The sequence below is a fragment of the Prionailurus bengalensis genome, chromosome B1, assembly GCF_016509475.1.
Source record: "Prionailurus bengalensis isolate Pbe53 chromosome B1, Fcat_Pben_1.1_paternal_pri, whole genome shotgun sequence".
NCBI lineage: Eukaryota > Metazoa > Chordata > Mammalia > Carnivora > Felidae > Prionailurus > Prionailurus bengalensis.
This window is the reverse complement of record NC_057344.1, coordinates 203,022,032-203,039,713: the sequence shown is the minus strand read 5'-3', so window position 1 is coordinate 203,039,713 and position 17,682 is coordinate 203,022,032. Positions and strand designations below refer to the sequence as shown.

The following is a 17,682-nucleotide window of genomic DNA, read 5'->3' as shown; positions in this document are numbered from 1 at the left end:
TAAATAATGGTCCAATGCGATGCCTTCTTTTTTTTTTTTTAAATAGTGATTGATCACAGATGTTATTTATTTATTTGTTTGTTTATTGAGAGAGCGCCTGCAGGGGAGGGGCAGAGAGAGAGAGAATCCCAAGCAGGCTCCGGTCTGTTAGCGCTAGGGCCTGACACGGGGCTCGAACCCGCGAACCACTCCTATCACGACCCGAGCTGAGATCAAGAGGCAGAGGCTCAACCGAGCGAGCCATCCAGGCGACCCTGATGCAGTACCTTTTAAAATCCAAATTAATTCGTGGTGAACAAAACGCTGTTTCCGTAGAGACTGGCCCCAGGCCCCCACCCGTGCTCACCTGACTCACCACCCCTGTTTCCCCTGTTGGGCTGCAGGACCGTGGGCTGGGGGCTCTCCGGGCTGGTCTCTGCCCCCACACTCCCTGGGACTCCGCCTGCCCCTCGACCGCTGCTTGTCCGCGCCAGGAAGCGGCACTGAAGGCGCTCTCCCCGTGGCGCAGTCCGGGGCGAAGCGGTCACCTTGAAGGTCAACCCCTGCACCCAATTCCGGAAGCACCGGCCGCGAGCTCCCAGCCTGTGTCAGACCCCGTGTAGGCGCTGGGCCTGAGGAAGCGGTGCTCTTCGAGCGGCTCAGCCCGACTGGCGGTGCTCACACCAGGCGCAGGAGGCGGGGGTAGAGATTCAGGGGCTCGGCACCTGCTTTACGGGCCCGGGCCCTCCTCAGCCGTTGCAGGATGAGTTTTTCAGGTGGGCTTGCGGGGTCGTGATGCACCGAAATGCCAGCTTGCCGATGAATGCCGCGAAGCAGGGAGGGCGGCCCATGTTTTCCGAATGTCACCACCTGAGTGCCCCACGCAGGGCTCCGTCCAGGGGCTGTGCCGGCCTGGCACGCGGGAGCGCTGGGGCCCTCGGGGTCCGGTCTCCGTGCTGTGCGGGGCCCAGAGAGCAGGTGCGCGGGCATGGCTTGAAGGGCGGCAGGAGAGCCGGGCCGGGCAGGGTCCGTGCAGGCCTGGAAGGGGCGGGAGGACCTTCTGGAGCCGTGGCACCGGGGGCTCCTGGCTGCCCGCCCTCCTCCCACCTGGGCCAGCACCGCCAAGGCGCGGCCACCCGCCCCTACAACCTGCCTCCTGCCGCCCTCTCTCTTTCTCTTCCAGAACGCCAATCTGGCCCCTTGTGGAGCAGACCCGGATGCCAGCTGGGGCACGCGAGGTACAAGACGCGGGGACCCCCGTGGGTCCCTGGCTGGGGCAGGGGTCACTTACACGGTTCCATGAGTGTCATCCTGACCCGGGCCCCTCCAGGGCCAGCTGGCAAAAGGCTCTCAGCATCGTGCGGTGGGGGGATCAGGGAGGGCGCGTGTCCTCGCAAGGAGCACTTTACCTCCATTCTCAGGTTACCTAAGGTGCTCCCCTCGCTCATAGTGCTCCCGCTCCTACTTGAGGGGCTCCCCTCGCTCCTGGTGCTCCTTCTCCTGCTCCCCTGGTTCTCTTCTCTCCCACCTCAGATGCCCCGCTCCCCTACCTCAGGCCCTCTCTTCTCTGCATCCTTGAGAACAGCCGCCCCTGTCCTGATATGCTTGTCGCTCTGGTCCCTTGGGGAGAGAGATCTGTGTTGGACTAAGCCTCCTGTACCAGCACCGAGGACAAGCCAAACACCCACTGGCAAATTTCGTGGCAGTAAGGGAGGAAGTCACAGCAAAAAGCCTCTGGGGTCTGAGCCGAGTGGATTCGGGTCACCTCCTGCCTCCCACCCTTGCTGGCTGTGTGGCCTCCTGGCATTCAAACCTAGGAGGCTGCTGTTCCTGGAGTGACCCTGCTCATATGGCAGGTGCCTGACCGGGGGCTCTGCTAAGTTGGAGCCCATCCCGCGCAGGGCCATGCCGCTCACCCCTGTCACCCCAAGAAAGACAGGGAGCATGCCCTCAGGGGCGGGTTCACAACAGAGGAGCGATGGGGTGTCACAGCCGGCCCCCTCCACGTGGCTCTCCAAGCTCCCGGGCTCAGAGCTGGCATGTCAGGACGTCGCATGGCATGCTGGGAAATGTGGGGACCGACCCCTGTCACCCAGGCCCTTGTCGGGGCCTCCCTCCCAAGACCAGCTTGTGGCCCAGGTCTGCTTTCTGTGGGTTCTGCATGGTCCCCGAGGCCCTCCCATCCACACGAGTTTGTTCTTTGACATGACGATTTTAGTCTGGTGGAAAAGCCTTTAAAAGAGCGTACGGAACTCAGTAGTCTAACAGGAGGGCCTAGGGGGTAGGAAGGTAAGCAGTGCCCCCGAGACGTCTGCCCCGGAATGCCCGCTCCGCAGGTGGGTGAATCGAGGCAGGCAGCTTTCTCAGGGTGGCCCGGACCGCCAGGCCGACAGAACCACGTCCGAGGAACACAGCACTGCGTCCAGCTCCCAGTCTGGCCTCCAGCCTCCTGACCATGCCTCCTGCTCTCGGTTTCCCTCTGGAGAATCTGCTCCCTGGGGGACTAGAGCCCCGAGTGCAGGCCGCCGGGGGTGGGAGGCGGGCACGCGCAGCCGACTGCAGGGCGGCGGGGAGGGGGGCCCCCAGGATGGGAGGCTGCTCCCACCTTTGGGATGAGTTCCCACGCTTCCTAAACCACCACCTGTGGTCTTTCTTCCTTCTCTTACAGAATACAAGGTAAGAGGGGCCGCCTGCTGCCACGCCGACCGCTTCGTGCCAGGCCGCACCTGCCCAGGTTAAAAGTTCCTTTTGTTGTGCTTTCGTACGAAATGTGTATGTCCGATGCAGACGCAAGTATGTATCTTCGCGTTGGCCTTGGGCTCGGCTCTTCGGTCCCGGCTCGCGCCTGCTTCCTGGGGTGAACCTGTGGTTTCTTCGCCCGACAGGTCTACCCTTATGACGCCCTCATTGTCACAAACCGAATTCGCGTGAAGCTGCCCAGAGACGTGGACCGCACGAGACTGGAGGTAGGAGGGCGTGTCCGGCCGGGACGTTCGTACCGGCTGGGTGATCTTGGGCTCCTCCCTTGGGCGCACTCCTGTCCCTGCTGTCAACACTCGGCCCCCTCCCGCGTGTTCCCACCGCGGCCTCAGCGCCAGGGCCCCTCGTTGTCTGAAAGGCTGGAGGACGGCGGGCGCGTGCCCCGGTAGAGATGGCTTTGCAGAGGGCTCTGCTGTTTGCAGGGGTGCTGAGTCAGTAGTGCCCGTCTTTTCCCCAAGCACTGGTGTTGAGAAGGCGGTCGTAATCCACGGCCTCTCGTTTGACCACGTCCACACCGATCTCGAACAATAAGCCGGTCTGTGGGGAGCAGGTGTAGGTTTAAAGAAGCAACGGGATGTCAGCACGGGGTAGGGGTTTAGATAATCTTTGCTGAGCCCTTGCTTTGAGCCGTAATCCCCACGATTGTCCTACAAAGTAATTAACGGCCATCCAGTGAATTTCACCTCCTGAGCCCTGTCACAAATGTTTTGTGGCCTGTTAATGTCCGTTTTGCTGGGAGTGCGGGGTCTGGAGGCTCCTGAAGGCCCAGGGCCCCCTGCCCCATCGGTGACCCAGAGCTGGGCACAGAGTAGGTCCCGCAAGCGTCTCAGGCATAGTGTGTGTGCAGCTGGTGCCAGACCCGCCAGACGGCCCATCTGGGAGGGAGTAGTAGGGACCCGGACGCAGCGGGGAGCACCCAGTGACACCCGCGGGCTCAGCCGGGCTGCCAGGGGAAGGCCAGGTGGCCACCCAAGATGGGACGGACGGAGGCCAGGCGGGGAGAGCTGGGTGGGGAGTGGGGACACGTCCACCGCTCAGCAGGAAACGCTGAGCTGGCCCTTGAAGGAGGGACGAGATTCTCACCTGCAAAGAGGGAAGAACATAGGCCTGGGCCCGGGGACCCCAAGTAAAGGCTTCAAGGGGGGATCTACAGGATGTGCCCTGGGTAAGAAGGGAGCCCTCTCAGTGAGACTGATGGGGCACAGACCTCCGTGCACAGCCTTGACGATGAAGACACTGCTGTCCAGCGGCTGGGTCCCTGGGCTCCTTGCCCGGGGCCCAGGGAATGGCATCGCTTGCAGGGGGAACAGTGGTGGCAGTGAGGGCTACGCAGGTGCTGGTGTGGCTGCAGCCCTGCAGGGAGGCACATCGTGCCGACGCTTTCTGTTACGGGTGACGAGAGCCTGCCCACGTGACTCAGGCAGAAAGGGGGTTACCAGCTCATAGGATTGATGGGTCCCTTCAGGGTGGCTCAGTCATATCTCGGGCCCAGCGTCTCTCCTGCAGTCTCTTGGCCATATTCCCTGTGTCCTGGCCGCTAGACCGACTTTGACCTCACCTCTCCCAGGCTCAGAGTCTGCAGAGAAGAGGTCAGTGTGCCCCGTCCCCCCTCTTCCTTCTCTCTCTCCCTCTCTCTCCAAAGTCCTAGCCTCATCTCCGCCTCTGGGCGGGTGATCTGACCACCCTGAATCAACCAGCTTGTCCGGGGGACTGTGATGTCCCCTCTGGCCAGGCTTGGCCGCCGGCCCTGGAGCAGGAGGACCGCTCCGAGCTCTGGGACTTGGTACTTCAGCTTAGGGCCAGACGCCTGCAGAGAGGCGGGGAGCTGAGGCCGGGGAGGAGGGGACAGTGCAGCCCGGCGAGCCCACGGACGCCGCAGTCGGGCAGCGCAGCGAACCCACCAGATCCTGCCGTCATCCAGGGCACCGGGGCATCGTGCCGGGCAAAGGACCACAGAGCCAAATGACACACGAGCTCCTCTCTCAGGAGACTGTCCATTTATCAGGACATTTGGACCTTACCCCCCAGCAAAGCAAAGATGTGTAGAAAGTTCTGACCTGTGGGGATAAGCTCACGTGGCCCGTGGGGTCAGGGGCGGCCAGCTGGGAGCTGGTGTGTGAGTCCAGGGGAGGGGAGCCGCGGAGCCCCCGGTCCCCGGTGCGGCTCCTGGGACGTGGGGACCCTCGGAGAGCACACGCAAAAGCCGCCAATGCGGGAGGGCCATCTCACGCCGTGGGGGTGCCTGCTGTGGGGAACACAGGGTCCGGGGCAGCCTCCGCAAGGGGCTCACGTTTAACGATCCCCACTTTCTCTGCAGGGGACACGCTCTCTGGCTCCTGCTGAGTGGAGTCCTTGTTAATTGTGCGGTCACGTCCCCAGCCTGGAGGGTTCCTGTTTGCTGCGTGTCTTTGCTCCTTAAAGGGCCAAGCCCTGTGAGCTGGTTGCCCTCACCACAGAGCGGAGCTCAGAACAGGATGCCTGGGGCTCCTGGCTCAGCAGCGTTAGGGCTAGCTGTTTCCCTCTTGGGACCGGGGACTGTAAATGACGCCCGCCTCCCTTTGCTTTTTATTAAATATGGCACGAAAGGGGCACAATAGCGGTTGATAGCTATCAATATTTCCTTTTAACAAACTCTGAGGACTGGTGTTGAGTTTCATCATCCAGTCCCCAAGAACGCATCCAAGGGTGCATCTCTGTTATCATTCTCTTCCCTGTCTGAGCCCAGCCAGGAGGCAAACTGGGACTGTTACCACAAGTGGGGCTCGTCCCACATTCTTCGGGGCTCGGAGCTGGGAGGTGAGTGGGGAGTGGGGCAGGAGGGGCCACACCCCAGCAGGACACGGGGGACCCTGATGTTTTTATGTCAGGGGAGGGAGCTGTATTTTTTCTTTTTTTTTTTTTAATGTTTATTTTATTTTAGAGGGAGAGAGAGACAGAGTGAGCAGGGGAGGGGCAGAGAGAGACACACACAGAATCCAGAGCAGGCTCCAGGCTCCGAGCTGTCAGCACAGAGCCCGACGCGGGGCTCAAACCCGAAAACCGCGAGATCAGGACCTGAGCCGAAGTCGGACGCTTAACCCACTGAGCCACCCAGGCGCCCCGAGCTTTTTTTTTTTAACGTAAAAACAATTTCTAACTCTTGTAGAACTTCAGAAAAATACAAAGAAGAATGCAGACATCACACGGAAATCCCCCAACGAGTCATAACTCCTATTAACTCCATGGTGGACATGTTTCTGGAAATCTCTTTTTGCATAAACACCCGAGACGGCCGAGTCCTATTTTTGATGAGTAGGTACACGCTGTCAACGCAGTGTGAGGTCACCTCTTTTCTTTTAAATTTGACGTGAACGTTTTCTCTGCCAGTTGACGTAGACCTGCTCGTCCTTTTAAACGGCTGGATGATGGTCCCACATCCACACATGGGAGGGTCCGAAGGGCCAGGCTTCTGCTCACGCCCCCACGAGCCGTGGCTCGGTCACGTGGCCAAGCGCCACGCAAGGCAGGCTGGGCGTGCTGGGTGCCCAGCGAGAGGAAAGGGTGAATCTGGTGGACAGCTGGTGAGCCCGGCACATCTCTGTAGCGTCCGTCTCTGGAAGGCGGACTGTTCCATCAGCTTCTCGCCCCTTCCTGCCAGAGCACTCAGCTGACTCTCTCTCGCATTCGGTGAGTATGTGGCACCGAGCTGGGTCCTGGGATGTGTGTGACGCGCAAAACCCGGCATGAGCTCTGCTCTCCCAGAGTCAGTCTGACCGGGGAGACGGAATCAATCAACCGATAACCCAAATGAGTATATGTAATTATACACCAAGATAAGGGGCTTAACGGGAAGGAATGTGGGCCCGTGAGCCTTTGAAAATGGGTAAAAGTTAATCGGATGTATAAGTGTTGTGTGTGTAGAGGTGTGTGCATGTCTGTAAGGTGAGGTAGGCACATAGGAAGAGAATTCCAGAAAGCACAGACTGTGTGTGCAAAGGCCCTGGGGTAGGAGGAAGCAGGGTTTTTTTGAGCAAGAACTTTAAGGAGACTCAGGTGGCTGTAGTTGAGTAGGGTGAAGGTAAGGGTGGGGCCAGGCCGTTCAAGGCCCTGGGCCATGGTAAGCAGTTGGGATTTTAGTTTTAAGAGCAACGGCTTTTAGGTGGGGGAACCACCTGATTAGGTTTGTCACTGAAAGCATCAGCGGGGCTGCTCTGTGAGGCCTGGGTTGGCTGTGGGGATGCAGGGAGACTGTTTGGGAGACGATTGCGTCCTCCAAGCAAGACATGCTGGCATATTGGTCAGGGTGGTGGCAGCGTCGTTGTGAGAAGTGGGCAGCGTGGGGATTTGGGCCCTATTTGGGAGGTCGAGGGAGCAGGACCGGGTGATGGAAGGTGCACTGTGGGGTGACGGGCGTATCTGGCGTGACTCCAGGGTGTCGGGAGGGGGTGGCGGTCACTCGGAGCGCGGTGAGACCGGACCCCGATGATGGTGGACACTACGAGGCTTGGCCGGGGAAATTCAGGATGCTTATTAACCCAGGAAAACGAAAGGTGCCACATAGCTGCCCTTAGCATGTAGTAGGTGCTCCATAAATGTTGGTGACGTATGCAGGGGGATGATAACCCTCTGCGGCTCTGGAAGTGCAGTCAGATGAACCGTGTGACCCCCCCCCCCCCAGAGGGCAGGGCAGGGGTCAGCGGGCAGACTTCCAGGGACACCCATCTGGAGCCTGGCTGAATGTCATTCCCAAGATCCAGGGCTCTCTGTCCTAGGGGGTCTGGCCCCTGGTTCCCAGTACCCGAGGGCCTCGTGCCTGGGAGGACCTCGGGCCCTTCCTGATTTGGCGGTGCCCCTCCAAGGGTCTGCTTCCAGGAGCTTCCAGTCTGAGTGGGAGGAGCTTTGCCTGTCCCTGAGAAAGACTCAAGTATCCTGAGACCCCCCCGCACACCTCTGCCTGGCACTTGCCGAATGACATCACCATCCCGTTCGTCCGTCCGTCTCCACATCCTGGTGGAGAGAGAGCTCACCCAGGGTCGGGATAACCTGGGTGTGAATTCAGTCTCTGTAATGTCTAGTTATGTGACCGCAGGCGGGTTCCTTCATCACCCTGAGCCTGACTTCTCCCCTGTCAAATGACATTGCTGTGCCGATCGTGCTGGCTGGTTTGAGCGTTTATTCTGTTGTTCAGAGGTAGTCATTAAACACCTCCTGGGAACAGGCCCCAGGCAGGTGCAGGGTGGGCACGACTCAGTTATTTTTTCCACATCACCTCACTTCACCAACCTGAGATTGAGCCACATAGATGACTATGGATTAGAATATGCTTTTCGTGGAAACGAGGGTTACAGAGTGGCCGACACAATGGTGGCTAAGAACTTCAGAAAAAGCAAGGTGGCTGTGTGTGAGGGGAGGGGGCGTCAGCGGAGGCCCAGCCACCAGGAGGAGAATGGGAACCCCTTCCTGAGGCCCCGTGCTGGGAGTAAGTAGGACTTTGGAGAATGTATCGGGTTTGGTTTATTTAGTAAGTACTTCTCCCGCCCGACTCTGCACCGCGCTGTTCCAAGCACGTGGCACGTTGGCCCACTGGGTTTTTACCACACGATGCTGTGGCCACTGAGGAGGCCCTGGGGCTGGCGGGCAGCTCGAGGACTTCCCAGCCACGCTCATGACAGGCGGAGCTGGGATTCAGCCTGAGACGTAGGAGCTGGTGCCCTGTGCCGTCTTCCTGGGTTCCAGTCTGGAGAATGAATTGCTAACCTCTCTTCTGTGCCCCGACTCCCCAGCGCACGTTGAGGGGACGTTCTGCTCCTTAGGGAGGGCGGTATATCAGCCAAGGTCCTCCAGAGAGACAGAGTCTGTGGGAGATAAAGGGGTGAGCAGCCAGACAGACACGGACATGGGCACGTTTGCGGGAATTGGCTCACGTAGCTGTGGCGGGGGCTGGAGGGTCTGAAATCTGTAGGGCAGCCTGGAGTCCCAGGCGGGATTTGACACTTTGAGGCACAATTTCTTCTCCAAGAAGCCTCTGGTTTTGCTCTTAAGGCCTCCAACAGGCTGGATGAGGCCCCTTCGGTACTGAGGGCAAACTTTACTAAAGTCCACACGTGGATGTAAACCACATCTATAGATGTCTTCATAGCAGCCCCTAGAACAGTGTTTGGACGAACAGCTGGGCCCCATGTCTGGCTTCTCGTCTGGCCAGGGGCCTGGTGGGTCACTGGAGGGTCCTCCTGACTCGACACCTCTGGGGTCTGCAAGTACTCAGGTCCGTGGGGAGGGGGGCAAGGTGGGGGAGGGAGTGGCTCTTTGCAAAGGAGTCTTGTGGTTTTTTGACTGCCTCCACCAGACCTTGAGGCTAAATGCACACCTTACTTTGCTCCAACAGTAAGAGCCCAGGTGGGAATGTGCCTGAAAAATAAGGACCCTGTGCTAAGAATACCTCCTTTGTTTAAACCCATCCAACCGGTCTGGTGAGAATCTGATAGACTGCTGTAGACTGATGGCGATACTCACGGGTGGGGTGCATCTGAGGGGCCTGCACCAGAAGCTGGGACTCCAAGCAGGGCCTCCTGGGTCCGAGCATGAGCAGTCCTTGGAGGCCAGGCCATCGCAGGGGTGGAGGATGGGGAGGGAGGAGGGAATGGCAGAGGAGAGTAGGGTAGGGTGGTGGAACCAGCCCAGATGGAGTGGAGAGGAAGCTGGGAGGCAGTATGACAGGGACGTGAGAACACAGTTTTAGATTCAGGAATATGCATGGCCAACATGGATTGTCCCTGGAGGAGGGTGGGAGACCAGGCTGCATAGACAGGCCCGTGCCCACCCTCGTGGAGCCGGAAGCCACGTGAGGTCAGCCGGGGCCTGATCAGCTAGGGCACCTAGGAGGGCCTGCTGGAGGAGGGGACGTTTGAGCTGGGACCTGTAGGATGAGGAGGATTGAAGCCCTAGGGTGGCAAAGAGCCTGGAATGTTCTAGAACCCACCATGGAGCAGAGTGGCGGTGGGAGAGGTGGGCGAGGACACACTGACGGTGATGCGGGACCTTGAGGCCACCTGACAGCCTCGTCACTCTGCCCAGCATAGCTTCCGCTTCTTCCCTACGGCATGGGCTCTGGGCGAGGTCATGTGACTGCCTGTGGGGCATTTCCAGAGCCCCCCCTGGCACAGGCAAGCACTCCCCACACAGTGGCAGCCATTGTCATGATGACGACTGTGTCACAGTGATGGTGATGTCACGGTGACGATGACGTGATGGTGATGTCATGCTGATGATGCCATTGAGATGGTGATTCGTGATGATGATGTCATGATGATGGTGATGTCGTTACAATGGTGACGTCACAATGACGACGATGCTGTTGCAATAGGGATGTCGTGATGGCCATGGCGCCACGGTACGACAATGCCACCAGAAGGGGCTTCCCGCTAAGAGGCTGAAACTTCAGAGTGTGGGCCCCCCTAAGCGGGACTCCCCTCTGCAGTAGGGGCCCCTCTTCTTGGAGGCTAAGCCGTGGGATTGAGCAGAACTGTACTGTGAGGGGCACCCGGGTGGCTCAGTTGGTTGAGCATCCGACTCTTGATCTCAGCTCAGGTCTTGATCTCCGGGTCCTGAGTTCAAGCCCCACGTTGGGCTCCGTGCTGGGCATGAAGCCTACTTAAAAAAAAAAAAAAATGCACCTTGGAGCCCAGTCCTCCAGAGAAAAGTGGCCCACCCTCCGGCCCAGGCATGGCAGGCTGTGCAGGCCTGGGGCTTGAATCTCACCAGGTCAGCCCACACCAGTGGGACCGGGGTGCAGGGCCTGGTGCCGGTGGGGGACGGGGTGGTGGGGGGGTGGGAGGAGCAGGCGAGGGTCAGCCAGGCCCCTCCCAGGGGCACAGCTGGGCTCGGAGAAGTGAGGGGCAGCCAGAAGTGCCCTGCTGAGGGGAAGGCTAGAGGAGGGGCAGGCTGGTCCCAGAAGGGCGGGGGGCGCGGGGTAACCCGACCTTGCTGGAGCAGAGGCAGCATGGCTGGGCTACCGGCTACCGGGCCTGGTTCCAGGCTCCCGGGCTCTTAGGCCTGGCCCTGTGGCTTCCTGACTGTTCGACCTTGGGCGAGGCACAGGACCTCTCTGAGCCTGGGTTTCCTGAGGCAATTAAACGAGAGTCTCAGGGTGTGGGGGTGGCAGCTAATGTGGTGAAGGCTCTCACCACTGCCTGGCCCGTGGTCCTCAGTCAGTGCAGAACTGTGGGGTTTGCGTTCCTAACCGGGGTCCCTACCTGGGCCCAGGGTGTCCACGGAGCTCCCTGGCGTGACACGGAGGGTGTATGAGTGACATGTTCCTACTGGGATGGGCCACTTCGCCGATGTCACACAGGGTCTGTGAGGCAACACTGTTGGGGGTTTCTGCCACAAAGCGGTGGTGCGGATGTCTGGGCCTCGGGGCCGGCAGGCCTGCGCGGGGGGCCCTTCTTCCGAGGGGGGGGAAGCTCTGTGGACCTGCCTGGCTGAGCCGCACGGTGGTCTTGCAGTGCTGCGGGGGGCACGCAGCTCTGGCGCCTCGGGAAGAGCCCTGGGCCCCGGGCGGAGTTCGGAGTGCCAGCGCGCCGATCGCGGGCTGTGTGACACAGGGGCGTCCCCTGTCTGCGGCTCGGTCTGCAGCCTCTGCAGACGGGAGATGACTGTACGAGTCCCCTGTGCCTTGTACACGCATACTGATCACCGCCCTCCCCTCCGTGCGAAGCAACACGGGAGAAACACGTGTGCGCGCATCAGCGGTCGCGGGCTGTTCATCCTGCGGGGAGCAGGTGGTTAGTCCGTATGAGTCTCGCGTTCGGGAGGCCTTCCCTGGTTGGTCCAGGTCACAGAGTGAAGTCAGAGATCCATTTCCCTTAGGAAACAACCTTCTGGCTATGAGATGCCAGCAGAAACATCATTAATGCCTCAGAAGGCATCGAGGCTTCCGGGTCACGGGTGTCTCCTGGACAAGGCCCCCCTGGGCCACCCCTAGTCCCGGGGCTCCCACAGGGACCAAACTGCTCTCAGAGCTGCCTCCCCACCTGTGTGAGATAACTGTGGGGTGAGGGCGGCCCGGTCAGGTTTATTTCTGTGTCCCGGCAGCTGTCCCCACCACCCCACCAGTGAATAAAGGACAGGCCCAGAGCAGGCACCGAGCTCAGCCTGCACACACCCACCCCCAGCGATCCTGCAGCCCACTGGTGGCTGCGAATGCCCTGCGCTGGGTCCTGGGCACAGGTGGGGGAGTCCCCATCTTTCCCCGGGGTGGCCGTTACTGAGGGAACCACAGTACGGGGCGCTCAGCACCTGCCAGGCTGTTCCTACTGATTAATTTTCAGGAATTTTGCATGCGGTGCATTAAACCCAGCCTCTACTGAAAACCAAGTGAACCTGGGATGCAATAAATTCTATTTAAAGCAAAGGTGCTAAGTACCCAAGACTCAGCCCTTCCTGGCTCCTTTGCTACATTTCCTATCACCCACGCTCTCGAGGTTACGAGCACCGACCGCACCTGTACAGGAGGAACGTCCTAGGACCCCGTGCTGCTTGGTCCCTCTTTCCAACTCTGCACTCAGTGATGTCACGATAGCAGCTTGAACCTGGGGGTGCGTCCTCACAGCGTGCAAAGAGGCCTGCGGGCTCCGGGAGCCTCCGGTGAGGGTGCCGTCAGGGGGCGCCTCCCGGAGGAGCTGAGATCCAAGGCCAGGTCTGAGGAGTGAGCGGGAGTTGCCTGGGCACGTGAGGGGGGGCCGGCCTTCCAGGAGCGCATGAAGGCGCAGACAGGCTTGTTCCCATTTTACAGAATCATAAGTGAGGCGAAGTCACTCAGCAATCCTGGCGTGTCCGGCTCCTGGGCTGCAGGTCTTTCGGGATGCTGCCCTGGGGGGTCAGATGCAGGCCGACCCCCAGCAAAGTGTGTAGGCCCCCCCCCCCGCCCTGCTGACAAAATGGCCTCCTCCCCAGGGGCACTTTCTGGGGAGACCGGGGTGCTCCGGGAGTGAGGCTGTGCCTGAGCGAGGCCAACCCACCCCTCGAGAAAGGCTCCGCGCCCTGGGCTTGCCTCCTGCCGGCTCAGGAAGGAGCTTGGCTAGGCCTGACCTTGGCGGGCACCTGGGGGTCGGGCCGCCCTGCCCCCTGGGGAAGCTTCAGGAGCCAGGGCCAGGGGAGTGGGCCCAGGCTCAGAAAGCTGGCCACGGGGGTCAGCTGTACCCCACATGTCCCGCCTGCTGAGGGCCACGGGGTGAAGGGGGTGCGTGAGTCTGCCACGCGGCCTGGAGCCAGTTTATCTGCTTTTGCCAATGAACAGGGCCCCTCAGCTCCTTGTTGCCTAGGCAACAGTGGAGACGCATCCAGGCTAGCTGGGCACTCAGGACCCACAGCTGGGGCTGGGGTGGGGCGAGGGGGGTGGAGACAGATACCTGCCGGGCATTCCTCATTTGAGCCTCGGCCGGCCCTCCCGGGTCCTCAGGGAGCCAAGTTCCGTTCTCGCTCTGCAGCTGAGGTTGGGGGTCCCTGCTAGCCTCTAGGGCTTTCCCTTACCCCAAGGGTTCCCCAACCCAGCTGCCACCAGCCGCTCTGGGCTCTGGGAGGCATGTGACACATACGGGCTCCCAGGTCCCGTGCCACTAAGCCTACCTGGGCAGGCAGTTCTCAGCTCTGGCGAGCACCCAGGGGGTTGCCAAGGCCTGCGGGGCTGGGGACTCGGCTGGGACCCCATGTAGCCTCCCCGCTACTCTCTCCTAATCCCACCATCATCATCGGGCTCCTGTTTGCGGCAGGAATTCAGGACGGCATCATCAAGGTTGAGAGCGCTCGCCTCAGGCTCACCCCAACCCATCCCTGGGGGGGGGGGGCTGGCACTGGGGACAGGTGGCCTGTGGGCAGGCTCCAGCCTGGCTCCTCCCCGTCCCCCGGGGGGCCTGCCTGCCTCCCTCCTGCCACTGCTCCACCACGTGGCAGGTGTACAGGTCCCGAGGGTGTGTGTTTCCGTGACCACAGCTTTTCTGACTCAGTTCCCAGGGCGTCCTGGGTACGGAGAGCGGAGGTGAGCCACCTGGACCCGCAGTCAGGGGTCTGTGGCTTCTCAAGTGCCCCCCCTACCAAGTGCCCCGGCTTGGGGGAGGCTCCCAGGCGCTAGGTGCACACTCGGCCCTCAGCACTGCCCTCCCCACCTTCCCAGCCAGGGTGCTGTGCCCCTCCCTGCTTCTCCCTCCTGCATATCCCCTACCTGGCTCCCCCCAAGGGCCCTTAACCGCCTCACCACTGGGATCCCTTCCTGCTCTGCAGGACCATCTTTGGGCACCTCTCCAGTCGCCTCAGGCCTCCCCCTGCTCACTGCATTGAGGACAGCACCGAGGAGGCAGGTCGCCTGCCCCGGCACCAGCTTGGGGCTCTGAGCTGATTCCTGTTCACCTGCACTTGTGGTACCCGCCCAGCCCACTCCCCCGGGGGCCTGGGTCCAGAGCCAGTGGGTGTCGAGAAGAGTGAGAATGCTTTTCCTCTTGGCTTCCTCGTCCACATCTCGGTGACCCTGCAGTATTCGGGAAGGCTGTGATGTGGTACCCAGAAGCAGGGGTGCTGTTGTCCGATGACAATCCTGTATCTCCGCGGGCTGGCTGTGGACTCCTGAGCACTCCAGGTCCACACCGTGTAGGTGGTTCATTTCTGGCCGGATCCCTTCCAGTCTGCAAGTTCGAGATACCAGTGGGCAGCTGCTGGCTTCTTCCTGGCAGAGACTTGCTTGATGGGGTGTCTGTGTGTGTGTCTGTGTGTATCTCTTTGTGTGTGTGTGTGTGTGCGTGTGCACGTGCCCTGAGTACTCTGGGCCCGGACCCGACAAATAGGGCCTTCTGTGACCCAGCACAAGACAGAGGGTGTCCTGAGCCCCGTCCTGTGGATCTTGGAGGCATCTGGCCTGCACCCCCCGCCCCTGCCACACGATGCGGGGATCTCTGTGAAGCCGTGAGTGGTGACGGCTGACATGTATGCTCTCCGCAGGGTTCCCGGTGTCTTCACATCCACTCCTCTCGGGATCATCGCAACCTTTTATTGCGAGTAGTTTAGTGTCAGAGTCAAGGAAAACGTGTTTGGGGCAAGAATGGGGAGAGTCCCATAAAATTCTCCGTCGTAACCACTTCAAAGTATGCAATTCAGCGGCACCTAGCAGATTCCCCAGGTGGTGTTGCCACCGCCTCGACGTAGTTCTGGAATGTTTGTGCAGCGCCCCCCGCCCTGCTCCCGGAAAGGGAAACGCTGGCCCTCTCCAGCCCGGTCCCTCCCCAGCCCCCCACAGCCGCACATCTGTTCCTGGTCCCTAAGGATTTGCCTGTTCTGGAAGCTTCCTAGCGATGGAGCCACACAGGATGTGCCTTTTGTGTCTGGCCTCCTTCACTCCGCCTCCCGCTGCGTGTCCTGTTACCGCGCAAGTCGAGACTCCACTGCCGCTGATGGCCGAACGACACCCCGCCGTGTGTGTGCACCACGTTTTGTGGATGCATTCGTGCCTCTGTGGGCAGTTGGGTCGTTTCCACGTTTTGGCCTCGGCGAATAACGCCGCTGTGAACACGGGTGTGCAAGGACCCGTTTGAGTCCTGTTCAGTCGGGTCCCTCAGCGAGCGTCTTTCCCTGCGCTTGGTTATGTGCGCTGCGAAGTGGGAGCGGCAGGGATGCAGAGGGAATCAGGGACCTGGAAGGCCCCGGGCCCGCAGGGAGAGCCCCCTGCGTCCTCGACGATGCCGACCCTGGCTCCGGACAGCCCGGCGGTGCGGACGGAGCTGACCCGACAGCAGAGTTGCTAACCGCTCCTCTCTGGGTCTCCCGGTTTGTTTGCAGAGGCACCTGTCGCCCGAGGAGTTCCAGGAAGTGTTTGGAATGAGTGTGCAAGAGTTCGACCGCCTGGCCCTCTGGAAGAGGAATGACCTCAAGAAGAAAGCCCTGTTGTTTTGACGGCCTCCAGCGTACCAGCGACAGAGCGTGGGACAGCTGGCGAGAACCACAGAACCCCCTCCTTCCGCACCTGGCTCTGGCTTCTCTGTGTCCCTGCGGGCGGGCGGCGGGCCCCTGGAGAGCGCGGGGTGGGAGGCTGGGGCGGGAGGATGTTCCAGAGCGGGTGCAGCCTCTAGTTTCTGCCAGCTACGCTCCTGCCCCTAGTTCAGAGCCCAGACGCCTTGCTTCGCGCTGCACGTGTAACCCACATCACGGAGGGGCTGCAAAGATGCTCCCGGGGCTCGAGGAACATTTACCTTGACCGTGCGGCGCCCCCCCCCACCCCCACCCCGGCCCCTGTGCAGTGCCCCACCCCCCGTGATAGGCCCTGGGGGCGCACAAAAGTGCCTGGGCCTTGGGATTTGAGGAGGTCTGTCAACGACAGACGCTGGCACGACACAATCACGGGTGGGTGGGCCTATGGCTCCCAGCGCCTGCTCCCCACCCCCCTCCCCCGCTTGCTCAGCCCTGGGGAGGCACAGCCTCGCGCACAGACAGGCCAGGCCTGGCCAGGGAGAGCGCTGAGGAGCACCCAGGGCCGCTCGAAGCGAAGCGTGGGGTGCATGATGTTTGCCGCCGTTTGTGACGAGTCTGTTTTTAGGGACAACCGTCCAGCGGACAGGGTACCTTCTGCCGGGGCCCTCCGTGCACTGCATTTTTCTTCCAGATCATCCCCTAGATGCCTAAATGATATCTTTAAAGTAACACAGAAGTTTTTATTTTATTAAAAAGCATAGCCTACTTAAACATAAGACGACATAGATAGAGTTCCATTTTACGGTCCCGCGGAAGGGGAGCGCCTCCGGCCTTACTCTCCAGTGTCCGGTCCTGTGTGCTTTCGCTTCCCCGTGTGCTCCTCACGCACACGGCTCCTTGTCGGGTTTCTTTGCTTTTCTTCTTTTTCACCTGCCACACCAGCCCTCGGCCACGTAATGCCGTTTCTAAGTATGCGTGATGTGTCGCCATCACTGTTTGCCTGGCTGTTACTTTCCGCATCCCGGAGAGAAAAGATCCTCCTCTGGTGGCCAAAGCCCCGGAATAAAGGATTTCCACGCACCCAGCCTAACACCCAGCGTAGCTCTTGGGGTGCCCTTTTGTGACATGGCCGGTGGTGCCCGCCTTAGCCCGGTGCGTGCGTGGCCCTGAGGCAGGCACCGGCCGCTGGGGAAGGAGGAGGGAGACACCCCCCCTTTTCTGACCTGCCCGCTCCGCAGCAGAAGCCCGGCCGGGCCCCCAGCTGAAAGGCGTCCGCGTCTGTAATCGGGTGCGGGTCGGGGCGCGGTGCCTGTCGCAGGCGGCTTGTAGAGTGGGTTGAGAGGTTGGCGAATCAGTAGGAAGGTGTCACCGAAGTCTGTCTTCCCTGTCTTCTGTGGAGCTGTGTCTTTCTGTGCGTCCTGAACGCCCGTCCGTGAGTCAGTGTTACTCAGATCTTTCCGGCCCCCGCCACGCACCCCGTCGTGCACCGGCTCCTCACCGGCCCCGGCTCGGCCAGGGAGGGGGAGTTTCTAGCACCTAATGCACTTCCTTCCATTTAGCAGAGCCTGAGCAACTGGAAACCCCCATTTTTCTCACTAGTGCATTGTCATGTCAGCTCCCAGGGGAGCCTGGAAAAATAAAGGTCGGTGTATCCTAACTTGTGAAGGTCAAAGCCGCTTCTCATAAACGTGTGTCATTTCTAACGGCACGGGCTGGCGCCTGGGGAGACTGCCTGCTGAAAGCAGTGGCCCTGGATGGGCACAGGGTGGAGGCGGTGCCTCGAGGGGCGGGACCCACATCCACATGGGACACCCCTGTCTGAAGACAGCAAGTCAGAGGCACTTGCCAGCCAGCACCAGGCGCCAGTGATGGGGGGGGGGTGGGGGGTGGGAGCTGATGCCTGTCCCTGTCGGGCTGGGGAGACCAACCAGCAAACAAAGACAAGACTGACCGCTGCCCTCCGGAGGGGCCCCTGATACACCCAGAGGTCAGTGAAGGGAAGGGCATTCCAGG

The 17,682-nt window shown here is 60.8% G+C and overlaps 1 protein-coding gene across 22 annotated transcripts in view; it reads left to right on the top strand.

Annotated features, from left to right (window-relative positions):
* Positions 1-17,341, top strand: part of ABLIM2 (actin binding LIM protein family member 2) — a 139,803-nt gene extending 122,462 nt beyond the window's left edge. For 15 of the 22 annotated variants that reach the window (XM_043573056.1, XM_043573073.1, XM_043573057.1 and 12 more), the window contains 4 exons: positions 1,163-1,217; positions 2,648-2,655; positions 2,865-2,945; positions 15,541-17,341. In XM_043573056.1, the coding sequence (XP_043428991.1) occupies positions 1,163-1,217; positions 2,648-2,655; positions 2,865-2,945; positions 15,541-15,654 (258 nt within the window). In that variant the 3' untranslated portion in view covers positions 15,655-17,341. The remainder of the gene's footprint in view (positions 1-1,162; positions 1,218-2,647; positions 2,656-2,864; positions 2,946-15,540) is intronic. The other 7 variants (XM_043573075.1, XM_043573074.1, XM_043573059.1 and 4 more) reach the window with 2 other exon arrangements.
* Positions 17,342-17,682: the final 341 nt, after the last annotated feature.